The sequence below is a fragment of the Scophthalmus maximus genome, chromosome 18 (assembly GCF_022379125.1).
Source record: "Scophthalmus maximus strain ysfricsl-2021 chromosome 18, ASM2237912v1, whole genome shotgun sequence".
Taxonomy (NCBI): domain Eukaryota; kingdom Metazoa; phylum Chordata; class Actinopteri; order Pleuronectiformes; family Scophthalmidae; genus Scophthalmus; species Scophthalmus maximus.
This window is the reverse complement of record NC_061532.1, coordinates 5,060,348-5,081,733: the sequence shown is the minus strand read 5'-3', so window position 1 is coordinate 5,081,733 and position 21,386 is coordinate 5,060,348. Positions and strand designations below refer to the sequence as shown.

The 21,386-nt window shown below is 43.5% G+C and overlaps 1 protein-coding gene across 5 annotated transcripts in view; it reads right to left on the bottom strand.

Moving 5' to 3' along the window:
* Nucleotides 1–21,386, bottom strand: part of cdc42bpab (CDC42 binding protein kinase alpha (DMPK-like) b) — a 70,279-nt gene that overhangs the window by 9,190 nt on the left and 39,703 nt on the right. For 3 of the 5 annotated variants that reach the window (XM_035616772.2, XM_035616771.2, XM_035616774.2), the window contains 26 exons: nucleotides 16,320–16,413; nucleotides 15,374–15,574; nucleotides 15,123–15,261; nucleotides 14,521–14,630; nucleotides 14,268–14,347; nucleotides 13,270–13,448; nucleotides 12,733–12,855; nucleotides 12,404–12,537; nucleotides 12,063–12,184; nucleotides 11,770–11,890; nucleotides 11,321–11,431; nucleotides 10,325–10,572; nucleotides 8,840–8,945; nucleotides 7,705–7,829; nucleotides 6,410–6,515; nucleotides 6,033–6,181; nucleotides 5,808–5,899; nucleotides 5,233–5,309; nucleotides 3,302–3,340; nucleotides 2,560–2,679; nucleotides 1,676–1,759; nucleotides 1,482–1,587; nucleotides 1,203–1,339; nucleotides 734–873; nucleotides 350–431; nucleotides 8–227 (listed from right to left, as the gene is read on the bottom strand). In XM_035616772.2, coding sequence (XP_035472665.1) covers nucleotides 8–227; nucleotides 350–431; nucleotides 734–873; nucleotides 1,203–1,339; nucleotides 1,482–1,587; nucleotides 1,676–1,759; nucleotides 2,560–2,679; nucleotides 3,302–3,340; nucleotides 5,233–5,309; nucleotides 5,808–5,899; nucleotides 6,033–6,181; nucleotides 6,410–6,515; nucleotides 7,705–7,829; nucleotides 8,840–8,945; nucleotides 10,325–10,572; nucleotides 11,321–11,431; nucleotides 11,770–11,890; nucleotides 12,063–12,184; nucleotides 12,404–12,537; nucleotides 12,733–12,855; nucleotides 13,270–13,448; nucleotides 14,268–14,347; nucleotides 14,521–14,630; nucleotides 15,123–15,261; nucleotides 15,374–15,574; nucleotides 16,320–16,413 — 3,245 coding nt within the window. The remainder of the gene's footprint in view (nucleotides 1–7; nucleotides 228–349; nucleotides 432–733; nucleotides 874–1,202; nucleotides 1,340–1,481; nucleotides 1,588–1,675; nucleotides 1,760–2,559; nucleotides 2,680–3,301; nucleotides 3,341–5,232; nucleotides 5,310–5,807; nucleotides 5,900–6,032; nucleotides 6,182–6,409; nucleotides 6,516–7,704; nucleotides 7,830–8,839; nucleotides 8,946–10,324; nucleotides 10,573–11,320; nucleotides 11,432–11,769; nucleotides 11,891–12,062; nucleotides 12,185–12,403; nucleotides 12,538–12,732; nucleotides 12,856–13,269; nucleotides 13,449–14,267; nucleotides 14,348–14,520; nucleotides 14,631–15,122; nucleotides 15,262–15,373; nucleotides 15,575–16,319; nucleotides 16,414–21,386) is intronic. The other 2 variants (XM_035616773.2, XM_047328710.1) reach the window with 1 other exon arrangement.

Below are 21,386 nucleotides of genomic sequence, written 5' to 3'. Positions count from 1 at the left end.
CACTCACCTATGATAGCAGCGGACTGTGTCGTCTTGATGAGCGGCAGGGTGCTGTCGTACGCCTCCTTGGGGATGTAGACAAAGCGCTCCTTGAGCTTGTTCTTCTTGAGGATGCGGTGGAGCTCGTTGAGAAGGCCCACCCACTTGTTCCTCTCCTGGTCGCTGTCGGCCAGGATCAAGATGGAGGGCTTGTGGCTGCTGGAGGGGGAGAGTTGGGACGCCGTCACCTGGGGAGAGAGAGAGCGACGGGTTAAAAGGTCACATTACAAGTGGTATTAAATTAATGAATGCTCATTACACCCGCACCATTAAATCAAATTATAAACTATGATGAGTATGTCGAACTTACTCTGAATATACAGGGGATGTCCTTGCGGCTGGCGTGGATGACATCAGAAGCCAGGACAGAACTGACTGAAAACTCTTCATCTCTGGATGACAAGATTTAAACATGGAGGACATTTCTTAAAAATAGAATTCATGGTATGTTAGCAGCCTCTACTACTTGCTTTCAAACAATAAACCATCCGGGACTGAGACCCCAGCTTTAAAATCTTAATACCTATATTTATTAGGCTGAAACCATTATTTTATATTGATTAATTAAGTTCCCAGAGCCCATGAAGATGCCTTTAAATGTCTTGTTTCGTCTGATCAAAAACCCAAAAGATTTTCAGAAAGCTGCTCGGGTATGGATGTAGTATCTATAAAGTGATGGTATTGTTTCTTTTACCTCATATCTATGACTTGGCTGACGACTACACTCGGTTGCGTTGCTTTCCCTTCTCCCAGTTCGTAGAGGAACAGTTTGAAGTCACACACCACAGCCATCGCCCTCTGCCAGCCCTTCTTCACCCCCGTCGGTTTGGGCACCTGGAGCAGAAGCAGAGACACAGCTCAGTGTCGCACATGGACCAGAGCCAAAAACACGCAGATAAAACAAATTCTAAGACATTAGAGATGTAAAGGGTGAGGATTCAGAACAACACATATGTTGTGTAGTGACAGCAGAGAGAGAGAAAGTCAAAGCTCACTTGCTTTCAAAATGAAGTAAACAGCTCAGATACCAAGGCGTGTCCCAAGGTTTCTACACCACACTCTTCATTGATTATTGCTCGCTCAATGTTTGCGGTTTTGATGCTGATAACCGAGCCACTATCTGCCGCCAAGGACGGCCGAGGTCTTTGTGACTCTGCACTCACCCTGACGTGCCCTTCATACGCAGTCCCGATGCCCCTCTGAGGGTCGATACCCAGCGGGCCCTTGGTCTGGTCTTGGGGCACGGGACACACGGCCGGGGCCTTGTCCGCACACGTTACATGGCAGGAGAAGTTACACACTGGGCGAGGAGACGGGAGGGGGATGATTGGGAGATAACAATTACAGGTTTGACTGGTCAAGGATTGTGAAAAGACAAACTTGCTCTGTAGTTTAAATTTTTAAGTTCCATTGGAAATGTTCTAAACTGAGAATATCCTTACCTTCACAGGTACAACCCTGACGTATGAGCCCCACCATGAGGGAAGTGCACTGGTTACACTTAGTGGGCGTGTTGAACGACTTCACCACGAACTGATGTGCTTTGGGCTGTGGAGAGAGACACGATCAGTGGTTCTGACCGTAAGCTGAGGTCGGCCGAGGCAGGACAGGACAACAAGATGAACTGGGACTGTACCTTGGGCGAGGAGCGTCCAATACTGCCGTACCCTCCTGACCGCATGGTGGGGGTCTGGACTGTACGGGGGGGATGGTCTATCAACTGCACGACAGAACACAGGGAAAAATTAAGCAGGGGGGTGTATTACTGAAACTTGGTTATCAGCCACCCAGACTAAAGCTTCCTGAGATAAACAAGCTAGGAAAAGAAACTGAAGTTACAAGAAGTATCAGGATGGATGACAGCACAGGCTCTGTATAGCAAGCCAGGTGGTGATTCTGTATAAAGTCATGGTAAATCTGCTGTTTGAGACTGCAAATCCACCTAAATCTCAGACACAGGTATCAAAACCATCTGTGATTTAATTCCACCGACATGTCTGCGTTAGTCTTTTCTCTTTCTTTTTTGGAGGAACTAAAGAAACAGAGGTTGCAAACGGGACACTGGTATTTACATTCTGTCCTCTGTTGGCCTCGGTGTTCTCCTTCCTCTTGTTGTACCGCTGTTTCCTTGCATTTCCTAATTACTGGGTTACCTGCCATTCAACAGTCTCAGTATTGCGAGTTGCTCTGAGTAACAGCTTCAGCTGAACCTTCACGGGAAATTCTCAACTGAATTGCTATCGTGGATATTAGCACCTACTTGTTTGCCAGTCGTACCGATGGAAGGGAGGAGCTCCTGCAGCAAAGTTGCTCTAGAAATCTTTATCTTTTTTCTCCTGTGCTAATATTCTAAATTAAAAGAACCTTGGGGACAACGGTATGGGAAATTGCACCCAAAGGCAGGAGTACTAATCCACTAGACCAGATATTCAAAATGCCAGTGAAAAGCCATGTAGACTCAGAGAATAGCAGCCTCTAAAATAAAAAACCTTAAGTTTTTCTTGCTAAGGGGTCACTGACCTCTATAGGCTCCATATCACTCGCCATGGAGGGTGAACGTGAACGGGACTTGAGGTGGGACTTGGGGTCATCTTCCCGGGATGGAGTGTTGGAGGGGGTGAAGTTATCCATCGAGTCCACCTGGGGATTGGGGGGGTCGGAGAATGAGAGGACAGAGTTGTGAGTGAGAAAGTATAAGAGAGAAGAGGAGGGAGGACGATGGCAAGAAGATAGACGGACGAGGAAAAGCGAGGAACCAGGCGGTGATGAGGGAAATTGGACAGAGATGGGAAGGGAAGAAGAAATGGAGCGTTGGTTAAAAACAAAGCAGAGCACAATAGCTAGCATCCATGCTTAGAGAGAAGGGGCAAGCTCCATAAAAACCCATGGATAACAGAATAAAAGGAATATTGTGGTCGAGATATGCGTCACATCCACTCAGGTTTGAAAGCAATAGAGGGGAAAACGGACCACAACTCTACTGTACCTCCTGTATGGTAACACATCGCAGCCCAACGACCATGCTGCAGTGACACGGGACACCGCAAGACACCAGACACCATGCACAGACACACTCACAGAGCTACACACCTAGCAAAAGATCCAACTCAATGAGATACCTTTTACAACACAAACGTCAAATAAATGGGTCTTTTTTTTTTATTCCCTGCCATGCAACCGGACAGCCACAGCAAACCCACACAGGAAACACACAAGACGGGACACTGGGAAGGGCTCGACAGAGCGCAGTGATGGTGCTTACACGTCTGCCTTTGCTAGCTGGGCCAACGGAGGGCGAGCGCTTCAGTGGCAGGAGAAGAAGGCAGAGAGTGGCAGAGACACAGAGATGAGTGAATGATCAGAGAGGCTGCGCGACAGCTGAAAACACACTGAGTCAGACTGAGAGAGAAACACGAACGTGTGGACACAAACGCCCGTGTTTACACTAGATCAGCAGTTCCCAACCGTTTTTTTTCCCTGTGTGTGTGTGTGTGTGTGTGTGTGTGTGTGTGTGTGTGTGTGTCTGATGTAGCTTTACTGTTCCAGCCCAGATGGGCTCGAGCAGCGCTTCATCAGCAACCATCAGATGTGGTTTTCTAAATGGATTCTTACTGTGATTTTTCACTGTACTTACTATATATTAGTGGATACTCTCTCCATATTTATTATTATATAACCCACATATAGCCATTTATCCTCATTCACCAACTTTTAGCTGACTACATCAACTGCTTAATACCTGTCCGTTGGTTTGTTTGTCAGCAGGATAACACATCAATACTGAACGGATTTCCACAAAACTTACCAAATAGGTTTTAACAAATATATTTTCACTAATTTCCCAGGGAATAATTTATGGATATTTAGGAAAAAAATCTGTCATATATAGGGGACTGATTTCTCTGAGTGTGTAACGTCTAGAGCGGATCCAAATAATAATTCCCAGCAGATTTAAATGTGGTATCATAAATATCAACTGTTTATCAATTACTTTTACAAACTAGTCTTCAGTCTTAACAAACTTTTTTGAAGACATTTTTTTAAGTGAGCCGTTTATTTATTTTTCATTTATTTAATGTGGATGTCTTTCTACAGTGAAATCACAATTTCTATAATTTAGTGAGGTTCAGCTGGGGTTTGCAGCTGAGCTTTCCACAGGTTGGGAATCACTGCATTAGACTATACTATATATCCACCAGGGTTTCATTGAGGACACAGGCTGAAAAGAGTGGATGGAGGCTGATGGGGGGAAAAGAAATTGCACATGATAGTGGTGGCAGTTTGTGAAAAAAGTCTGAATGGAGCACGGTGACTACTCAAGTTCGGTTTCTGGCAGAAAAACGACAGAAAAGATAACAGATAAAAATGGATTGAGGATTAAAATCATGTACTCATGTTCAACTAAAGTCCTCGCACCAGGAAGCAAAGTGTTCCACTCGCCAACGAGAGCGTGCAGGTTCCTGAACACAGGGGTGGCACACTACCAAAAATGACCCTGCCCATTGTTTGTATTTGACATCATCTCAAATTATTATCATATTATTAATTTTCTTAAAGAAAAACATTTTCCTCAATGTAACTGCTTTGATACCATGTTAAAAACATTGTACGCACTAGAAAAAAATGAAATCATCTCTTTTAACATACTGATTTTGAAAAAATTTGTTGGCGTTAAAAAGGTGAGGGGACTATCCTTTTCTTTTTTGCAGTGGATCCACTCTTCCTCCTAACTACAGATGCACGGCCACACACTCACAGATGCACATTGTCACACATCTACATTATGTACACACACACACATATATACAATGTGTTTCTCATCTACTATATGTATATGCCCACAGTTCTACAGCATAGAGGTACTGTTACAGGTATATGCACATACACATTGACCTCCACCTGACCAAGATAAACTTACGTCTTCCCAAAACTCAATTAAAGAGGATGAGGATGAGGAATAAGAGTCCTGATGTACCAGAGGGTGAAGCAAAGAAAGAGCCAAAAAAAGTTAAAACAAAAATAAAGATCTGGGAGAATTCATGAGAACAGAAACGATAAAAGCGGAAAGGGAAAACAGATGTGACTTGGCGAACTGCAACTTTGTGAGATTTATGATTTCCCAAGTTTCCAGACAGATATACAGTTGCTCACATCCACAATATAATTAATCCAATCTTTTTCTTGAATGCTTACATCGAACTGGTCGAGCGCCGAGGTGGGGGCGTTAAGAAAAGCCAAGAAGGAATTCTGGGAATCCTGGTGCTTGACACCTAAAGACACAGAACAAAATAACACAACGGCAGTTAAGTACGTGATATTAAAACATCAAAGGGTGACTTAAACAAAATCAGTCACAGGACTGTTTCTAAAGAGGGAGGGGGGCGGTTTCATATGACCTAAGTTACAATACATTTATCATGTACATAGCACATGATTTGATTTCTCAAATATGGGGGCTGATGCAAAACCTTCTTATTCAGGTCCCTGATTGTAGCATAACCCTCTTTTACAGCAATAATCTCTCACGAAATGTTTCACAAGTGAAGTCAACCATCAGCCCATGACATATAGACAGAAACTTCACATTTAAACAACTGTTTCATCCCAGATATTTTCATAAGATTGCAAACGTGTGCTTTCTGCAAGTCTGCAGTGCGAGTGAGAGTAACAAACACGTGTTAACACTTGTCAAACTAAATATTGCGATGTCATTCTTTGTGCATTTTGGTGGCTGGACGAGAAAACAGAAAGTCACTTGAAGTGTTTACCCCTTCGTAGCCGAAGCTCCTCCGTCTCCTTTTTCAACCGGTCGATCTCAGCCAGGAGTTCCTGGTTTTTACTCTCCACCTCCTGCAGTTTACTGGTGGATCAGAAACAACCATATTAACCAGAGGTTTGGACAGATTTCTGTCTGAACCTACTGAAAACATGTGCATAACAACCTAACAGAGAAAGAACAGGGAAGAAAATGAACTGCTGTGAAGTACGCATACCATTCTGTGGACATATTGTTGGCCTTGACCTTGTTCATTTCTTCCTGGATGCCCTGTTTGGCCCTGATCTCAGCGTCCAAGGCCGACTGCAGCTCCAGACGGGCCGACATGTCCAGCTTGGCGAAGCGCCGCATCTTCCACGGCATGTCCTGAAACAGAGAGGAACAGAAAAGTCAGGAAAAGAACAAATGGATAGAAGAAATTAGGTGGGAGGATCTATCACGCTACTTGTGGTGGTCCTGATCCATCACAACTATTAGAACAGTTGAGACTTGTTTGTCAACATTACATGAATTCAAAACTTGAAGGAGTGACAACTGTGTAATTTGACTCATCATCAGCATCTACAGCAGTTGAAAACAGTGTTGCTATTTCACCGTGGCTCTGGCTCCCAGGCTGGTGTTCCTCAGTCCCTCCAGCTCTTCTGTCATCTTGGTGGCCAGCGCCTGCAGGTATCCACGAGCATCCTTCTCGTCGCTCACCCTGCAGCAAACACACATATATTTTGCATTAACACGCATGCAAAGTAAAGACACGCAGAATAAAAAAAAAATATCCACCATACCGATAAATATCAAAGGCCTATGAACAAAACCTAGTAATGACTGTTTTGTATGTATATTAAGTTACTGTCAGCAAAATGCCATAACTATTCTCATGTACACAAATACACCAAGTTTTTTCCTCTGTTCTACAAACATGCTTCAGGAGTACAAATAAAAAAACAAACACAAATTACGTAAACACTGCCTTTAAGAGAACCTTACATTACTGTATGCTCTTTAGGTGTCGTGACCGCAAAACACATCTACCATCACTTCCACATTATTAAGTGCAAACACTATCACACACGCACTCACAGACACAGACATGGACACATGTTCCAGTAGCTCTGGGCGGCTCACTAATCCCCAACTGTTTATTCAACAGTGAATAAATACTGACAGAGCTAAATGTATAAACTCAGGCTAACTCCAACATATACTGACTTTCACATGCACTTGACACTGTAGTTGTACGACACATTTGATATTCAAACCTCCGATTCAAAAACTGTCACGTTAAGAGGATTATATATAGATTACATAGAATATTTGACCCAATAAGGCATCCTTATTCCCAGTTCATCAACTGTAGTAGCACAGCCTCTCCACTAGGGAGCGATGTGGGTCATTGAATTCTTTTAAACGTATATGCCGGACTACATTTGTATGTACATGTTTGCAGTGTGTGTGTGTGTGTGTGTGTGTGTGTGTGTGTGTGTGTGTGTGTGTGTGTGTGTGTGTGTGTGTGTGTGTGTGTGTGTGTGTGTGTGTTTGTGTCTGTGTGTGGTATGTGAGCTATGTGAGGACTGCAGGCTTGTCCAACAGAGGGAGGCCGAGCAGCTGGCGAGGTGTCAGCTGCATTGGGAGGTGATCTGAGAGGAAGGGAGGGTCAAGCAGCTCCAGGGCTTCAGAGGCATGTGAGAAATGCTGCAGCTATAGTGCATGGAGGAAACCCAATACACTACTAGACAACACAGGAGTGTGTGTGTCTGTGTGTGTGTAGCTGGCCTTCAGTTTGAGCTATAGCATTAATAAGAGTGAACGGTATATGGCCTTAGCAAGTATTTGCGACACTGGAGAAAGAGATTGCGTGTCTGTGTGTATTTGCGTATATGTCAGCGTCTCACCATTGGATGATTTCTGTGATCTGGGCCTCCCAGTGGGCGACGCTCTCCTTTTTGTCAGCCAGCTCCCTCATCTCATCCTCCAGCTGCCGGTTGGAGCTGCTCAATTTCTCGAACATGCTGGTCAGCTGAGGGAGTGAGCACAAACGTGCGCACACACACGTACATATGAATAGGGATGAGAAAATTAAAATGCTCTCGCGTGAGGCCCAGTATGTGAAAGTCCTGCTCAGTTCACTATCCAAGCCACTGTTCGCGGAGCTCATATTTCTGCGTCCTCCCTCCACATTCATCACCATTTTGATCCTGTCAGCAGAGAAGACTGTACTCCAGACATTTGCCCGATCACGCTCCCTTTCACTGACAACACACATGACAAGCCATTACAGCTGAAGACGGATCGTCCTCATTTCGCTACTAAGCAAACACTACTGGAAGTTCGAGCCTCCTTTTCAAAATACAACTAGTCAAACAATAATATTTTCAGACACTACACATGTACCAAAGAGCTATAATTTTGCAAAAGACAAGCATAAGGACAGATCAAATCCATCTCGAGAGCTCGATCCTTCAAAAATACAATTTTTTAGTGGGTGAAACAACAGAACGTTAAACGACTGCAGTGATAAGTGCTGCCGTTCCCATATCCATATTCTTTCCATTTCATCTTTTTTGTTTTTAAATACCAGTTGCAGACTTTAAAAATAACACTCTCACATTTTATTCCATATGTCAGAATGCCTTCCACCTCTGAGACGCTGTTGAAATTGGGAGGCTTTGTGAACTTCCAAGAGCCATTTCCAAAGTCAACAGAGCGTAATCCAGAGAGTCATTCCATCTGACTGTGTCGGAGGCTACAGGGTGTTTTTATGGGGGGATATTGAACAGTGATTTCTTTGGCATTGCCGAGAGAGAGGAGAGGCGGAGGGAAGAATGTGATGAAAGAGTTGGGGCTGAGCAAGGAGGTTACCTGGGGTTAGGGAATTGTGATTTTCTGCATGTGTGAGAGATGGACGTTATTCTAAAAAGCTGAGAAAGCAAGACAGAGGGAAAAAAAACCTTGATAAAAAGAGGGCGAGAAAAGAGAAACCCGACTGATTTTTGTTCCACTATGTGTAAAACTGAACAGATGCCGTACCTTATCCAGTTCACTGGACAGCTTCTTGTTTTCCTCGGTGAGCAGGATTCTTTCCCTCTCGTACTTCTGCTTGTACTCGGTCTCGAACTCTTCCCGTTCGCATTGGCTGGAGGAAACACGCACACAAGGATTGTTAAATTCCTGATATTGTGTAAACTTACATTTATTCCCCTAACCATAGTTTACAACTGAAAATCCCGTCTTGACTCGTGCCTCTTTCATCTGAACACGAACGCCAACTCAATCTTTAAAAAGTCGGATTTGTATTCAGACATTTTGGTTTTGTGGAAATGGTTTTCTGCCTCCTAAACCGGAATGCTACAACATAAGTATAAACATATGATATATACAATCAAATGCTCACCAATTTCACAGTCAGCCTCCCTCAGAGAGACTCATCTATCCTCCTACCTTAGTTCTTGTGTGGGCACTATTTCTACATTTCTCACCAAACCTAAATCTGAGGCTTGTTACTAAGACCACTATTATTCAACCCAAACACTTTAATGCAGTAAGAATCCGATACATCTCCGTGTTTGAAAAGGAATTAGAAAGTGGTGAGAATAATATGTCAGTAAGACCAGACAGGAAGGCAGGGATGGTGGCTACGAAAACAAAAATAGGATTCTATTAAAATGTGATTGAAGCAGCAGATCTCAGAGTGGGATAAGTTGCCCCCCAGCCGAGCAGCTACCAGGGGGTCTGCAGCAGGAAAATAAGTACGCACTTGAATGAATTAAAGCACTTGAACACTTAAAGACACATTTGGTCAGATTAGTAAATCGTTCAATTTCAGAACCTCCCGTTACCCTCAGTTTAGTGCACATAACTAAAACCACAGTTCAGTGTATAATCTCTGCAGCACTACTTGGCTTTGAATTTAGCATTGTGGCTCAGGAATGTGACTAACTGGTGTAAACATGAGAGTTATTAACCAGCATACTCAGTCATATTGGCAGGGGTTGATAAAAAAACTAAGGCCTTTGAACTGTCACAATAGTAAAAACGCTCTTGTTTGCTTTGAAACAAAACATATACGGGTGAAATTCTGATGCGCTACATGTCATTTTCATTAATTTGCCACCAGAAATTTAATTATTGATGTTTCAAAAAACTCTTCTAGCCTGATCCACTTCAAGACGACCCTTTATCATCAACCATTTTATAACATATCTTTGAAATTCTGGGGGGGGTAGCTAGATTAGGTCTAAGAGAAACAGCACTTCAGTTACTACATGTTTATACCAGACAGGGACTTGAGCTATTCTTAATCTCACTGTAATTACCTCATGGAATCACCACTGAAAAAGACAATGAAGAAAAATAATATAATGATTTAGAGATTCATGATATAGGATATTGGCAGTCAAACCACTTATCCAGCACAAGACAAAAATAAATCTCCCCCCCAAAAATGTTAGTCCTAATCAGAAAAGACAGATGACTGGTGAATAATGGGTAGAATTACAAAGACTGATCAAACACCTCTCACGGCGAGTCTTATCCAGCTTGTCTTTGAGCATCAGGATTTCTTTCTGCAGAGCGAGATGCTGACTCTCAGCGTCCCTCAGCTCCTTGCGCAGGGCCTTCAGCTCGCTGCCGTGCTGTGCCTCCCGCCGCGCCAGTTCCTCCTCGTACAGGACCGTTTTCTTCTCCAGGTCCCCGCGCAGGCGTCCCACCTCCTGGCTCTGGTCGGCTGAGGCCGGAGTGGCAGAGGGGCCAGCCTGTTTCAACTGGGTGGAGGGAATGTGGAGGAAAGTGCAGTTGGTGAGGCTGGGTAACAAAGCTGAGGACGATTTTGAAATATTCAAACCAACCTGCTACACTACACCTGTTGAGAACTCAGCTTAATGCAAATATCTTCTGACGCAGTGTGAGCACAAGCGAGAGGAGAGCCAATTACTATCATCTTGATTCCAGTAGTAACAGAAGAACATAGTTATTTACAACTATGCTCCAAAATGCAAAGGAACTTTTTAAACTTAAAGTTTAAGTTCAAGTTATCGTTGCCATCTCCAGCTTCCCAATCCTCTACGAAATGCATTTAACAAGTTAACATATCCGCCGCTAGCACAGACACTACACTACTACCACATATACATAACTACACTACCACATATATACATAAATGCTGGTGTATGTGACTGTAAATGTCCTCAGCCCAGGAGTGGGCCATCGTATTGATTTTATAGATGATGTAAGGTCATTTTTATTATGATGTTGCATTTTATAGTGTATTCATTATTTTGAGAATTGTTGGAGCGTGTGATTTAGGACAAATTTCCATGTGAAGGAACAATAAAGTGTTACCGTATCAGATCAAATCCTGCCAACTATGTCCATGTCACCAAGTCTTTGTAGAAGGTTAATGTTCAGCTGCGTGTGTGTGTGTGTGTGTGTGTGTGTGTGTGTGTGTGTGTGTGTGTGTGTGTGTGTGTGTGTGTGTGTGTGTGTGTGTGTGTGTGTGTGTGCAAAATTTACCTTAAGCCCTTCCAACTCCTCCTCCAGCTGTCGGCTGTACTGCTCATTCCGCTCTCTCAGCTTCCTCTCTTTCTGAGCCTCCCCTGACTGCTCCTCCGCCTGCGCCTCCATCTGATCATGGACACACAATTTTGTCTTCATGTTCCCATGTCAACACACCAGGAGCAGTGGTAGCCATCCATTTATTTATACTCACAACCTATAGGAAGGCTCAAAAACATGCTAAAGCTAATCATTCAACACATAAGAGAATGAAACTACATGTGTAATCCCTTACAACTGTATAAAATATATTATACATTGCAATAAAGCTACTGCAACTATTTAAAAGAAATCTAGAGGTAATATAGGTACAATACACAGACACAATTATAAGTTTGAATTGTGCACCAAACAGTGACTGAAGACAGAACAAGGTGTGCTAGCAACCACGTGGGGAACTACTCTACCTCCTTCTTGGCCCTCTCGGCCTTTCGCACCTCGAGGCGGAGGGCCTCCACCTTCTGACTGTGGCTCTCCATCTCCTCCTCCTTGTCGCGCAACTGGCGAACCAGACGCTGCTTCGCCGACCTGGGTGCAAAGTCCAGTCACAACATAGTGTCAATGTTACAGGTGAGTAAAAACATTATTTAAAAAAGTGTGTATTTGTAGACATGCATTAAACTGAGTATGGGTGGGGTTTTGTGGCATCCATATTCTTAAAAGGAAGCTGTGTGATCAGTTTTGAGAAAAGCGGTTTTACCTGAGGTCTGTGAGTCTCTCGTTGAGCTCTGAGAATTCCTGCATGGCCACTTTCCTCTGACTGTGAGCTTCCTTCAGCTCTTTCGACTGAGACTTCATCTTCTCGTTGGCGTCCACGAGGTCCTGACCACAGACAGAAGATTCCCACAGTGACATTCAAACACAACCTAATCCTTTCTTTGCTGACACGGTGCAGAAGAAAAAATGACATCGCCACTCGTTATTATTGCTAAATTAAGGGATAATTTTTCAAGCACTGGGTGCACAGCATCTAAATGGATATGAACAAAACACCAGTCCATACAAAGTGACACATACACACCAAGTAATTACTGGTCCTACCTTGTGCAGATCATCTCTCTCCTGCGAAATGCTCTTCATCTGTTTCTCGAGGGTTTTAACATATTTAGACGAGTCCTCCAGGTCTCTGCGGGCCGACGACACGTCCTCCAGCTGCTTTTCCAGCTGTCCAGAGTCTGACGAGCAAGAAATTATATACAACATTTTAAGTACAAATAAAAAAAAATGGTGAATCGTGGTGACATTTGACCGGTTTATTTTCATCAGTGACAAATATCCCAAACTCTAATTTGGCTGATAATGTTGTGAGGGTGGCTTCCTGTCCTGAACATTGCTGAGCTTAACGGAATATAAACAAATTGATTCCTGACCAGCGATTTGCTTCTTCAGGATGTCGATCTCGCTCTTCAGACTCCTGATCTCCACCTCCTTGTTAGCGCTGATGGGGGCCTCGCCTGACGGATGCTGCAGCGCCTGCACCGCCTGTGTCGACTCTGCAACCGGTCAGGTAAAAGCCATTAGTTATGCTTTGTTCTTTTTTTGTGTGTGTGGGGGGGGGGGGGTGTTGTATTTTTTTTCACCCTCTATTGATAGGAAGGAGCAGAATCTAGTCTGAAAGGAGAGAGAGAGGGGGGACGGTACGCAGCAAATGGCCGCGGGTCCGAACCAAACCCGGGCCGCTGCAGAGGACTGAGACCTTATGGGGTCGTTTTTTTCTTTTTAAAACAAACTGAGAATTGAGGGGAATATAGCCTTATGTGCATAAGGCCATGCTTTGTTACCTTTTAACAAATGAACAATGAATGCATTAACATGTGCCCTCTCTGTGTCAAATCGCAGCATGGCTGTGTACATATTTGTGATTTCACACTTGCTCAGAACCAGATGGAATCCCTCTTTGGCCTCACCTTGCAGTTTGCGGCTCAGCTCTAGTTTCTCCTGCTCTAAGCGACGGATTCTCCTCTCATAGGCCTCGGTGGCCAGGCTGTCTTCCAGGCTTCGCTGGACCTCCGTGTCCAACTGGTCCTGGCCTGCTTTACCGGACCCCCCTCCCAGCTGCCGCAGGCAACCCCGGTCGGATAGGGTGCTACAATGATAATAGGTAAAAATGGCAGACAGGATTTATGATTAGGGAAATAAAAAACACGGGAGTTTATGGGGTTGAGAAAAGGCCATAATGGTGTTGAACGTTGGAAGAAAATTTTATACATAAGTGTTTGGTTAAGGGGAGCGATAGAGAAGAGAAGGAAATGCCAGAGTAACAGCAGGGGAGGGGAAACAGGAAAGAGAAGTGGACAGCAGAGTGATGAGTTGAAAGATGGGAGGATGTTGAGTCATGGAAGAAGCGGGCAGAGGGGGAGCTGGAGAAGGAACGACGGGGATATAAAGGAAGATGTGAGATAGAAAAAGACGGGGGAGGCAGAGTGGGGGGAAAGGGGAAGGACTGAAAGAAAGAGTGGGAAGGGCCATAATCACTGACCCATGAAGAGATAAGAAAGTAGCGGCTCGCTTTCTCATGGGTGCCAGTTCAGTGTGAAGATCTACAGCGAGTCATGAACATCACCTTATTAGGGAGGGCAGCCAATTTAACTTGTTTAGATGGAGGGATGAGAATGCTATGTGGGGAGAAGGCTTGTCTGGGAAATCGGTCTGCTCTAAGTGGCTACATATGAAACAAGATAATGACACACGTTTTTTATCTCTCTTAATTCTTGTTCATTTTCACCTTTTTAATAATATCACTTTTAAAATCTAGAGGAGATTAGTGCTTCAATCCACTTCTAATCATAATGATAAGTGTGAAGGAGGACTTTCTAAAAATGACAACATAACCAAAGCCCAAATCTACGTTTAGACATTTAAAAATGATATACTATATATAATTTATTCCCTTGGTAACACTCACCATTTACTTGTGTAAGTGAAACCCACGAAGGGCAGGTGGTGGCCAGAGAAGGCAGTGTGAGTGGGAGGGGGCATGGTCTCCTGAAAAATGATTCAAAAACATGACAAAGAAGAGAAGATTTTCATCAGTGAAAGAGGCTGGAAAAATATCATCAGATAAATGTGATTATAAATATATAATAAGACATTTATAGGCAGACGGGATGGATTCTGTCATTAATTTTAGTCTGTTGATCCCTAAACAAGCCCCTCACCGAGTTCTTCAGACAGTCATCGTCCACGTCAAAGTTGGACGTGTCTGTGGGACTGCTGACTTCTGGAATGTACGGGGCCTCGCATGTGCGGATGTTGTCCCAGTCGATGCCTGAACACAAGAGAGGTTACAAATTACATTTCACCTGATTAGAGACGTTCTGTGGAGTCAATTAGAATTAGAATTTTTTTACATATGCAGAACAAAAACAAAGTGAGTCAAAAAAACATTGTCAATTGCTTGTAAAAAAGTAGAGCACAAGTGCTAGAAAAGATCTCAGAGGGAAAAATGCTCGCAAAATTCAAGTAATTTCACTCACAAAATAATATCTCAGCCTTAATTTATAATTTGTGAGAGACAAAGTTTGTCTTTCAATATGGCGGCACTAAGACATGTTCTACAGATTCACAAAGTTTTAGTCTGGTGTTATATGAGTGAATAACTGAGTTTGTATGAAAAACATCTACATAGTCTTGTAGATTAAAAATACAACTGAAATATACACAATCAATATAATTACATATACATTTTTATGTGAAATATAGCAAGAACATTCAAATCACAGAAGACATTGTGACATTTATGAAGTGAGACAGCCAGTACCAGCGAAGAAAGGGTGCTGCTTGAAATCCTCAATGCCGTTCTGGCCCAATCGGTGCTCTCGACTGCAAATGAGCCGGCGAACCAGATCCTTTGCATCCTCTGACACATCTGATATCTGCTGTGGGAACTGGAATCGCTCCTGTGCAAGTAAACGGATTCAAGATGAGAAATTTCACTTTCACATAGTTTCAATCTTATTTTTTATGTTTATTGTTTCTGATTTCTGAATGGAATTCTGCTATTGCCATTACCTTGTGGTTCATGATCTTCCCATAAGTTTCCACCAGCGACTCTGCATAGAAGGGGGTCTCGCCGTACAGCATTTCATACATGCAGACGCCTAGGGACCACCAGTCGCACTCAGGCCCATACTTGCCTTTCCCATCCTCCATGGCCTGGAGGATTTCTGGGGAGATGTAGTCCGGAGTCCCCACCGCCACGGAGGACTGGACCTAGTGGGGCGACAAAACAACAGTCAACAGACTGATCCCCAAAATGTTGCACATGAGACAAGATTTCACACAAACAAGCACAGACCTCAAGTTTTTAAGTTCATGCATCAGCAATAAGAGTAATAACAGGCCAAATATAAATACCACCACTCCAGCAAGAGCATATAACAAGGAGGAACTTTCGGGCCTCCTCTACAGGATGAGTTCTTTTTTTGGGAGCTTTGTTTCACATTATTTTCAAACTCATTTTGACAATGAAAATATGATCCAGAGACCCGAATAAAAATCAATGCAATAAATTTGGATATTCCAAAAATGTTTAGATTTGACTTTTAAAAAGGGGCCAAGGTGTAATTTTCAGGAAATTGGTCTGTTACAGATTATTCAGCACAGAGCAAAGCATTAATCCAGACATTTCAATCTACAACACAGTTCCAAACACTGAATTGATAATTTTTCAAAATGTTCATATAACTTTGTCACTGCATTGAGGATTTAAACGTGGAGGAACAAATCTAGACGCTCCTTTGATCATCTATTTCATCCTTTCAGATTTCTTTTGTATACAATCTGTGGGCTCAGGGAATAGTCTGAATCACGAACCGCAGGCACAGCTAAGCAGCTGAACCACACACACTCCTTCTGGGAGACCCCCAGGGGTTGACAAGGAGGTCAGTAAAGCTCTGGTATGTTTGCCTTGGACCAAAAGAGGAGGCATCAGCAGCAGTGTGGTAAAAAAACTTACCGTCCCGTCCTCCATGAGTTTGAGGCAGGAGCCGAAGTCGGCCAGGCGGATGTGGCCGTTCAGGTCCAACAGAAGGTTGTCGGGCTTAATGTCCCTGACAGAAGAAAGAGACAGAAAAGAAAGAGAGGAAGAAGCAGAAAGAGAAAAAAGAAGCAAGACATAAATTGAGCAAATGATTCCTCAGGTGAGAATGAAGAAGATGAAGAAAACAAGACAGTCGTCCAAACAAAACAAGATTCATAGGACGTCCAAAACACACACACACACACACACACACACACACACACACACACACACACACACACACACACACACACACACACACACACACACACACACACACACACACACACACACACACACAAGCTGCCTGATCTCGTATTACGGTGTAATTCCCCATCAGTTATCATCAGACAGAATTGTATAACCTAAGGAAAAGTTAACTTGCTTTTAAAGCTGGTGAATATTAATTCCATTAGATGTAATTTATGTAATTCCCCCCGCTCCATTTATGAGCAGCAACTCTATACTGGCCAACAGAAAGAGTGGAAACGCTGGAAATAGCTAAAGGGCTGTGTTGTGGGGAATCAGCGGTACAGAATGTGTGTGTGTGTGTGCGCGCAGGACACAGACTCAAAGCACACACAAACACGCCTTCTGTTTGGGGAAATATGCAGTGCACAAACACACTCCCACCCCCAAAAAGTTTTTAAAAAGAAAAGAAAAACATGTCCTAAACAGACACACTCCCCCTGTTGCCTTTCCCTACAATATTTGTGTTTGTTAGCCGAGACGGGCCGGGTGGGAGGTGGGGGGTTTACTGACAACACATTCCTTTACAGATGTGGTCACTGCGGCCACAGTAGAAGTTCTTGTGAAACGGAATCTGGTCTACATTACAACTGCTTATGTTTATAATATTAGACACAGACAGTGGCTTGTATCCAGTTAGTTGGGTTAAGTGTTAGGCGGACCGAGAGTTTGCTTTCTACCAGCTACAACCATCTGGATCTCGGTGTCCATCAGCTAGTTCCACGACTTAACCAGTAAACTAGGTTATTAGAGTAGAACAGGAGCTTCACAAGGTCTAGACGACGTATTACCCACAGACAACAGTAGCAGCATTTGGTTGGTGGCCACCAGGGATTCAACAAAGTTATTTTCCTTATCAATGGTTCATTTAGTTTATAAGAGGTCAGATCAAAAAAACGCCGTTTCCTGAAGCCCTAAAGTGTTGCCACTGTTTGTTTGACCAACAGTCCAATACCCCAAGATAATTTAATGTCATAATACAGTTAAAAATCAAAATAGAGAGAAACACAAAATCCCCTGACAAAGTAGTTTTGCTTGAATCTAGTCTTCTATAATCTATCATCAAAATACTTATTCACTTATTTTTACTGTTACTACTTTGGTTCTTTTTTCTGTCCATCGACTACTCGATTAACTAAAGCTGTTTTCAGACATCAACTCTGAAAAAATGACTGGAAAATTGGATCCGGACATTTTCCACCGTTTGGCGCTCACAGATGACGAACGCAGCAGGAAATTGTTCCGAGTCAGACACGTTCACAACGGCAGGAGCAATTATGGATCATTCTGCTGCGTTTGTGTGGAGCATGCAGTAGGCAGGACATGACCATAACTCCGCTGCGGAAAACAGTGTTTTGGTTTTCAGTCATCAACACTCTCACTTACTCTCTGTGAATTGTCTTGCTGTATTCTCACATGGGCTCTGTTGATAGATTTTCTGGAATTTTTACTAGGGCTCTGGTAGGAAAAGATCCTAAAGATGAGCAATATTTGTAGACATTTGCATTGTCTAATACATACAGCCCCTCTGGAAAAATCATGAAAATGTCCAGACTTTAGTGCTTGTCTGAAAGCATCTTAACTTACTGTTGAAGCTCTTGTGGCCTGTGTTAGTTCCATACACACGTGCTCACATAGGAGATATTTTGAAGATACGATTTGTTCAGGAAATTAGCTCTGTGCAAGTTTTGCACTTTTATCAACTTTATGGAACAGTTGCCTACTTCCTGTAAGTTCCAGCTTTGACTTCAAAGTCTCTGCAGAGTATGAGCATAATATGCAGGATGATGCCATCTGTATGTCTGCCCATATGTCCATCTTCAATGGCCCTTTCATGTGTCTTTGTCTGTTTTTGAGTTTCTTGTCACACCACTTCACCAATAGAAAAAAAATGGAAAACTTCCAGCCTGTCGAACAGGTGGTCGCCGACAGGTGCTTTATGTTGGGCTGCTGGTGCTATTGTCTTACATGGCAGTGTGCTAATGTAGATCCCTGGCCTGGCTCTGCTGGTCTGAAGAGTAATTCCACTATTAGTGATTTCCCTTTTTTCCATCTGTGACCTTCTGCTGTGTTTAATCCACAATATAATAGTTGTAAAAACATACCAAAAAAAACCCTGGTGATCGTTTGGGCCTAATTGGTATGACACAGGGACGTCACTGTATCCCAACATCAGGGCTAAATATAGTCTCTGTCCTTGTCTGATCATTCCACTGATTTCCCCTGAGGGCACAGACCCTGTCGAGCCCGGTGTCTGTGCCCTCAAATCAACACATTGAACCATGACATGCCTCAATGCACATGCACATTAGAAAAGTCTTTTTAGTTGTGTGAAACACACGTAAACAAACAAACACACACACACACACACACACACACACACACACACACACACACACACACACACACACATGCAACAGCTCCCCGATACCCTGCTTAAGGGTTAGGGTTAGGGATGATGTGTAATTCCTAAGTCAGCTGAACAGATGCTGATGTAACAGGTTACAGAACTGAGCTGGTGCTATTTCTGTCCACTGAGTGTGGCTCCGCTTAAAACAATAAACCTCATGTCCAACAAAAGAAAACACACCCCCAAGCTGCCTTCACCAAAAAAAAAGCACAAAAAAATAAAACGGAGACACACAACCAGGAGATAAAAACATACGCATAGAGAGAAGTCAAACTCGAGCATTCGAGTTACAATGAGGCCTCAATACATTCCAGTGTATGCTGACAGACAATAACCAAGGTGATATTGTTGCCTGGCAAAACAATCACATTTTCTTTTGAGTTTTTCCAGTAAAAGCTTATCAAATTCCCACATTCCTCTAACCATTTTTCTTAAATCCTTTTTCAAACTACTTAATAAAGACATGAGACCATTTCACAAACCCAGGCCATTTCGCGTTAGAAGGTTAAATTGGCTTTGTGCTTCCCTTTGATGTTTCTGTCTTCGGCTAGAGATATGTTCAAAGCCAGATGTGAAGCCCTTGTCATTTTGCAGTAGTGTTAATAGTCCTATCTCGTGAGGCCGGGGCAGAGGGGGTGGGCTGACTATCTCTCTGCTTCAGAGACGCCACCAAATCACCAACCTATAAAAGCATGGATTTAAGTATGAACTGCACAGACACATAAAAGTCAGGCTCCGGGGAAAGAAAGTGTCAGTTTATTTCAACTGTACATAAATTGACACTTACTTTTACTGAATCACTGTTTGCATCGCGGGTGACTTTCAAGTCTTTTTAAAGAGCCTGACTGCTCACTGATGAGTTCCAGATTGGACATCACTTTCCAAACTATATTCTGGATAGGAAACCATATACTGTACCCAGGTGCATACATTCACGCAACGAGCGTGGAGGAACATGAACTTGGCAGGCAAAAACACATAAACAACCGACGTGACGTATGCTCAAGGTCAGACTATCAAAAAGAGCATAAAACTCGGAGATGGGGGGATTAAGATTCCTCAGATAAAAATGTTATGTCCCTAAAAAGGACATTTCTCTTGGGACATACAATGCTCGGTTATGAACCTTCACCTTAACTCTAACAAAACATAAAGTCGGGCGCGAGCAATGAGGACACAAACTTGGGCATAGTCACTGGAAAAAAATCTGTGGCTGTTGGCTTGTTACTGTAAAATGCTATAAACAGAACAGAATCTTTTTCACCTTTGTAGAGGAGAGGTGCGTTCTGTTTAACTGGATGGAAACGTCAATGGGCTTCAGTGGCTTCAAGACATGTGCTAAGATAAATAAATACAGATGACTAGACCATCTCATATTTTTACCTTATTTCGAGATACCTAATATTTTAAGTAAATGTTAATAATAAGTTTGAATTTCGCAGCAATGATGTCAGTAAGGTTTTTTCAGCTGGCGGATACAATTTCGAACTTCTTAAATACATTTGTTCCGACTTCAGGGAGTAATGTGGAATCATTAGTGTGGCCATCTATTGCCTTTCGACAGAGGCACGACCTCTGCACACAGAATCTGGATCACCTCGACAGACTGTGCCGACTTCAAAAATCGTGAATGACGACCGCAACGCTTGGACTGGACTGGCAGCACGTGTATCGGGAGGTGCATGTTTGTGTGTATGATCACAGACAGTTGCCTCGGTTGCTGCGAGGCCCTTAATCTGCCCTGAAGACTCCTGCTCTGCCAAAGCGCAGACAGCGCCGGTTGACCCTTGCCTTGTCGTACGTGTCTGTGGCAGACAAACAGCATGATGGGCGTGAGGGAGGGGGTTTGCTGCCACTGATAAGTCATTCAGTGCTCAGCAAAGCCCCTGTATGCCCACCTCCCTATTTTTTAGTAGCAACAAAAGTATCTCTACCCCCTCCTCTATTACAAACATCTTCCTGACCCCTCTTTCTCTCTCTGATACCAAAAGTCAACTGTTGAGGATGTTCAGGGCAGCCAGCTAACACCACGGGAAGCTGACAGCACAAGAGCCGACTGACATTTAGCCTCCCATGCTTGGGAGGTTGCGAAGCTAAAGCTAAGGCTAGGCTAGACTAGTTAGTGAAGCTATCTGGGCTACTGTGTCACAGGGCTCCTGTGGTCTTAAGGAGCAGCGCAGAGAGACAAGAATAGAGGGAGGTAATCTCTTTTAAGACCACAGCATCCATCTGTGAGGGCCATCTGGACGCCACCTCACCATACACACGCACACGCACGCACGCACACGCACACACACACACACACACACACACACACACACACACACACACACACACACACACAC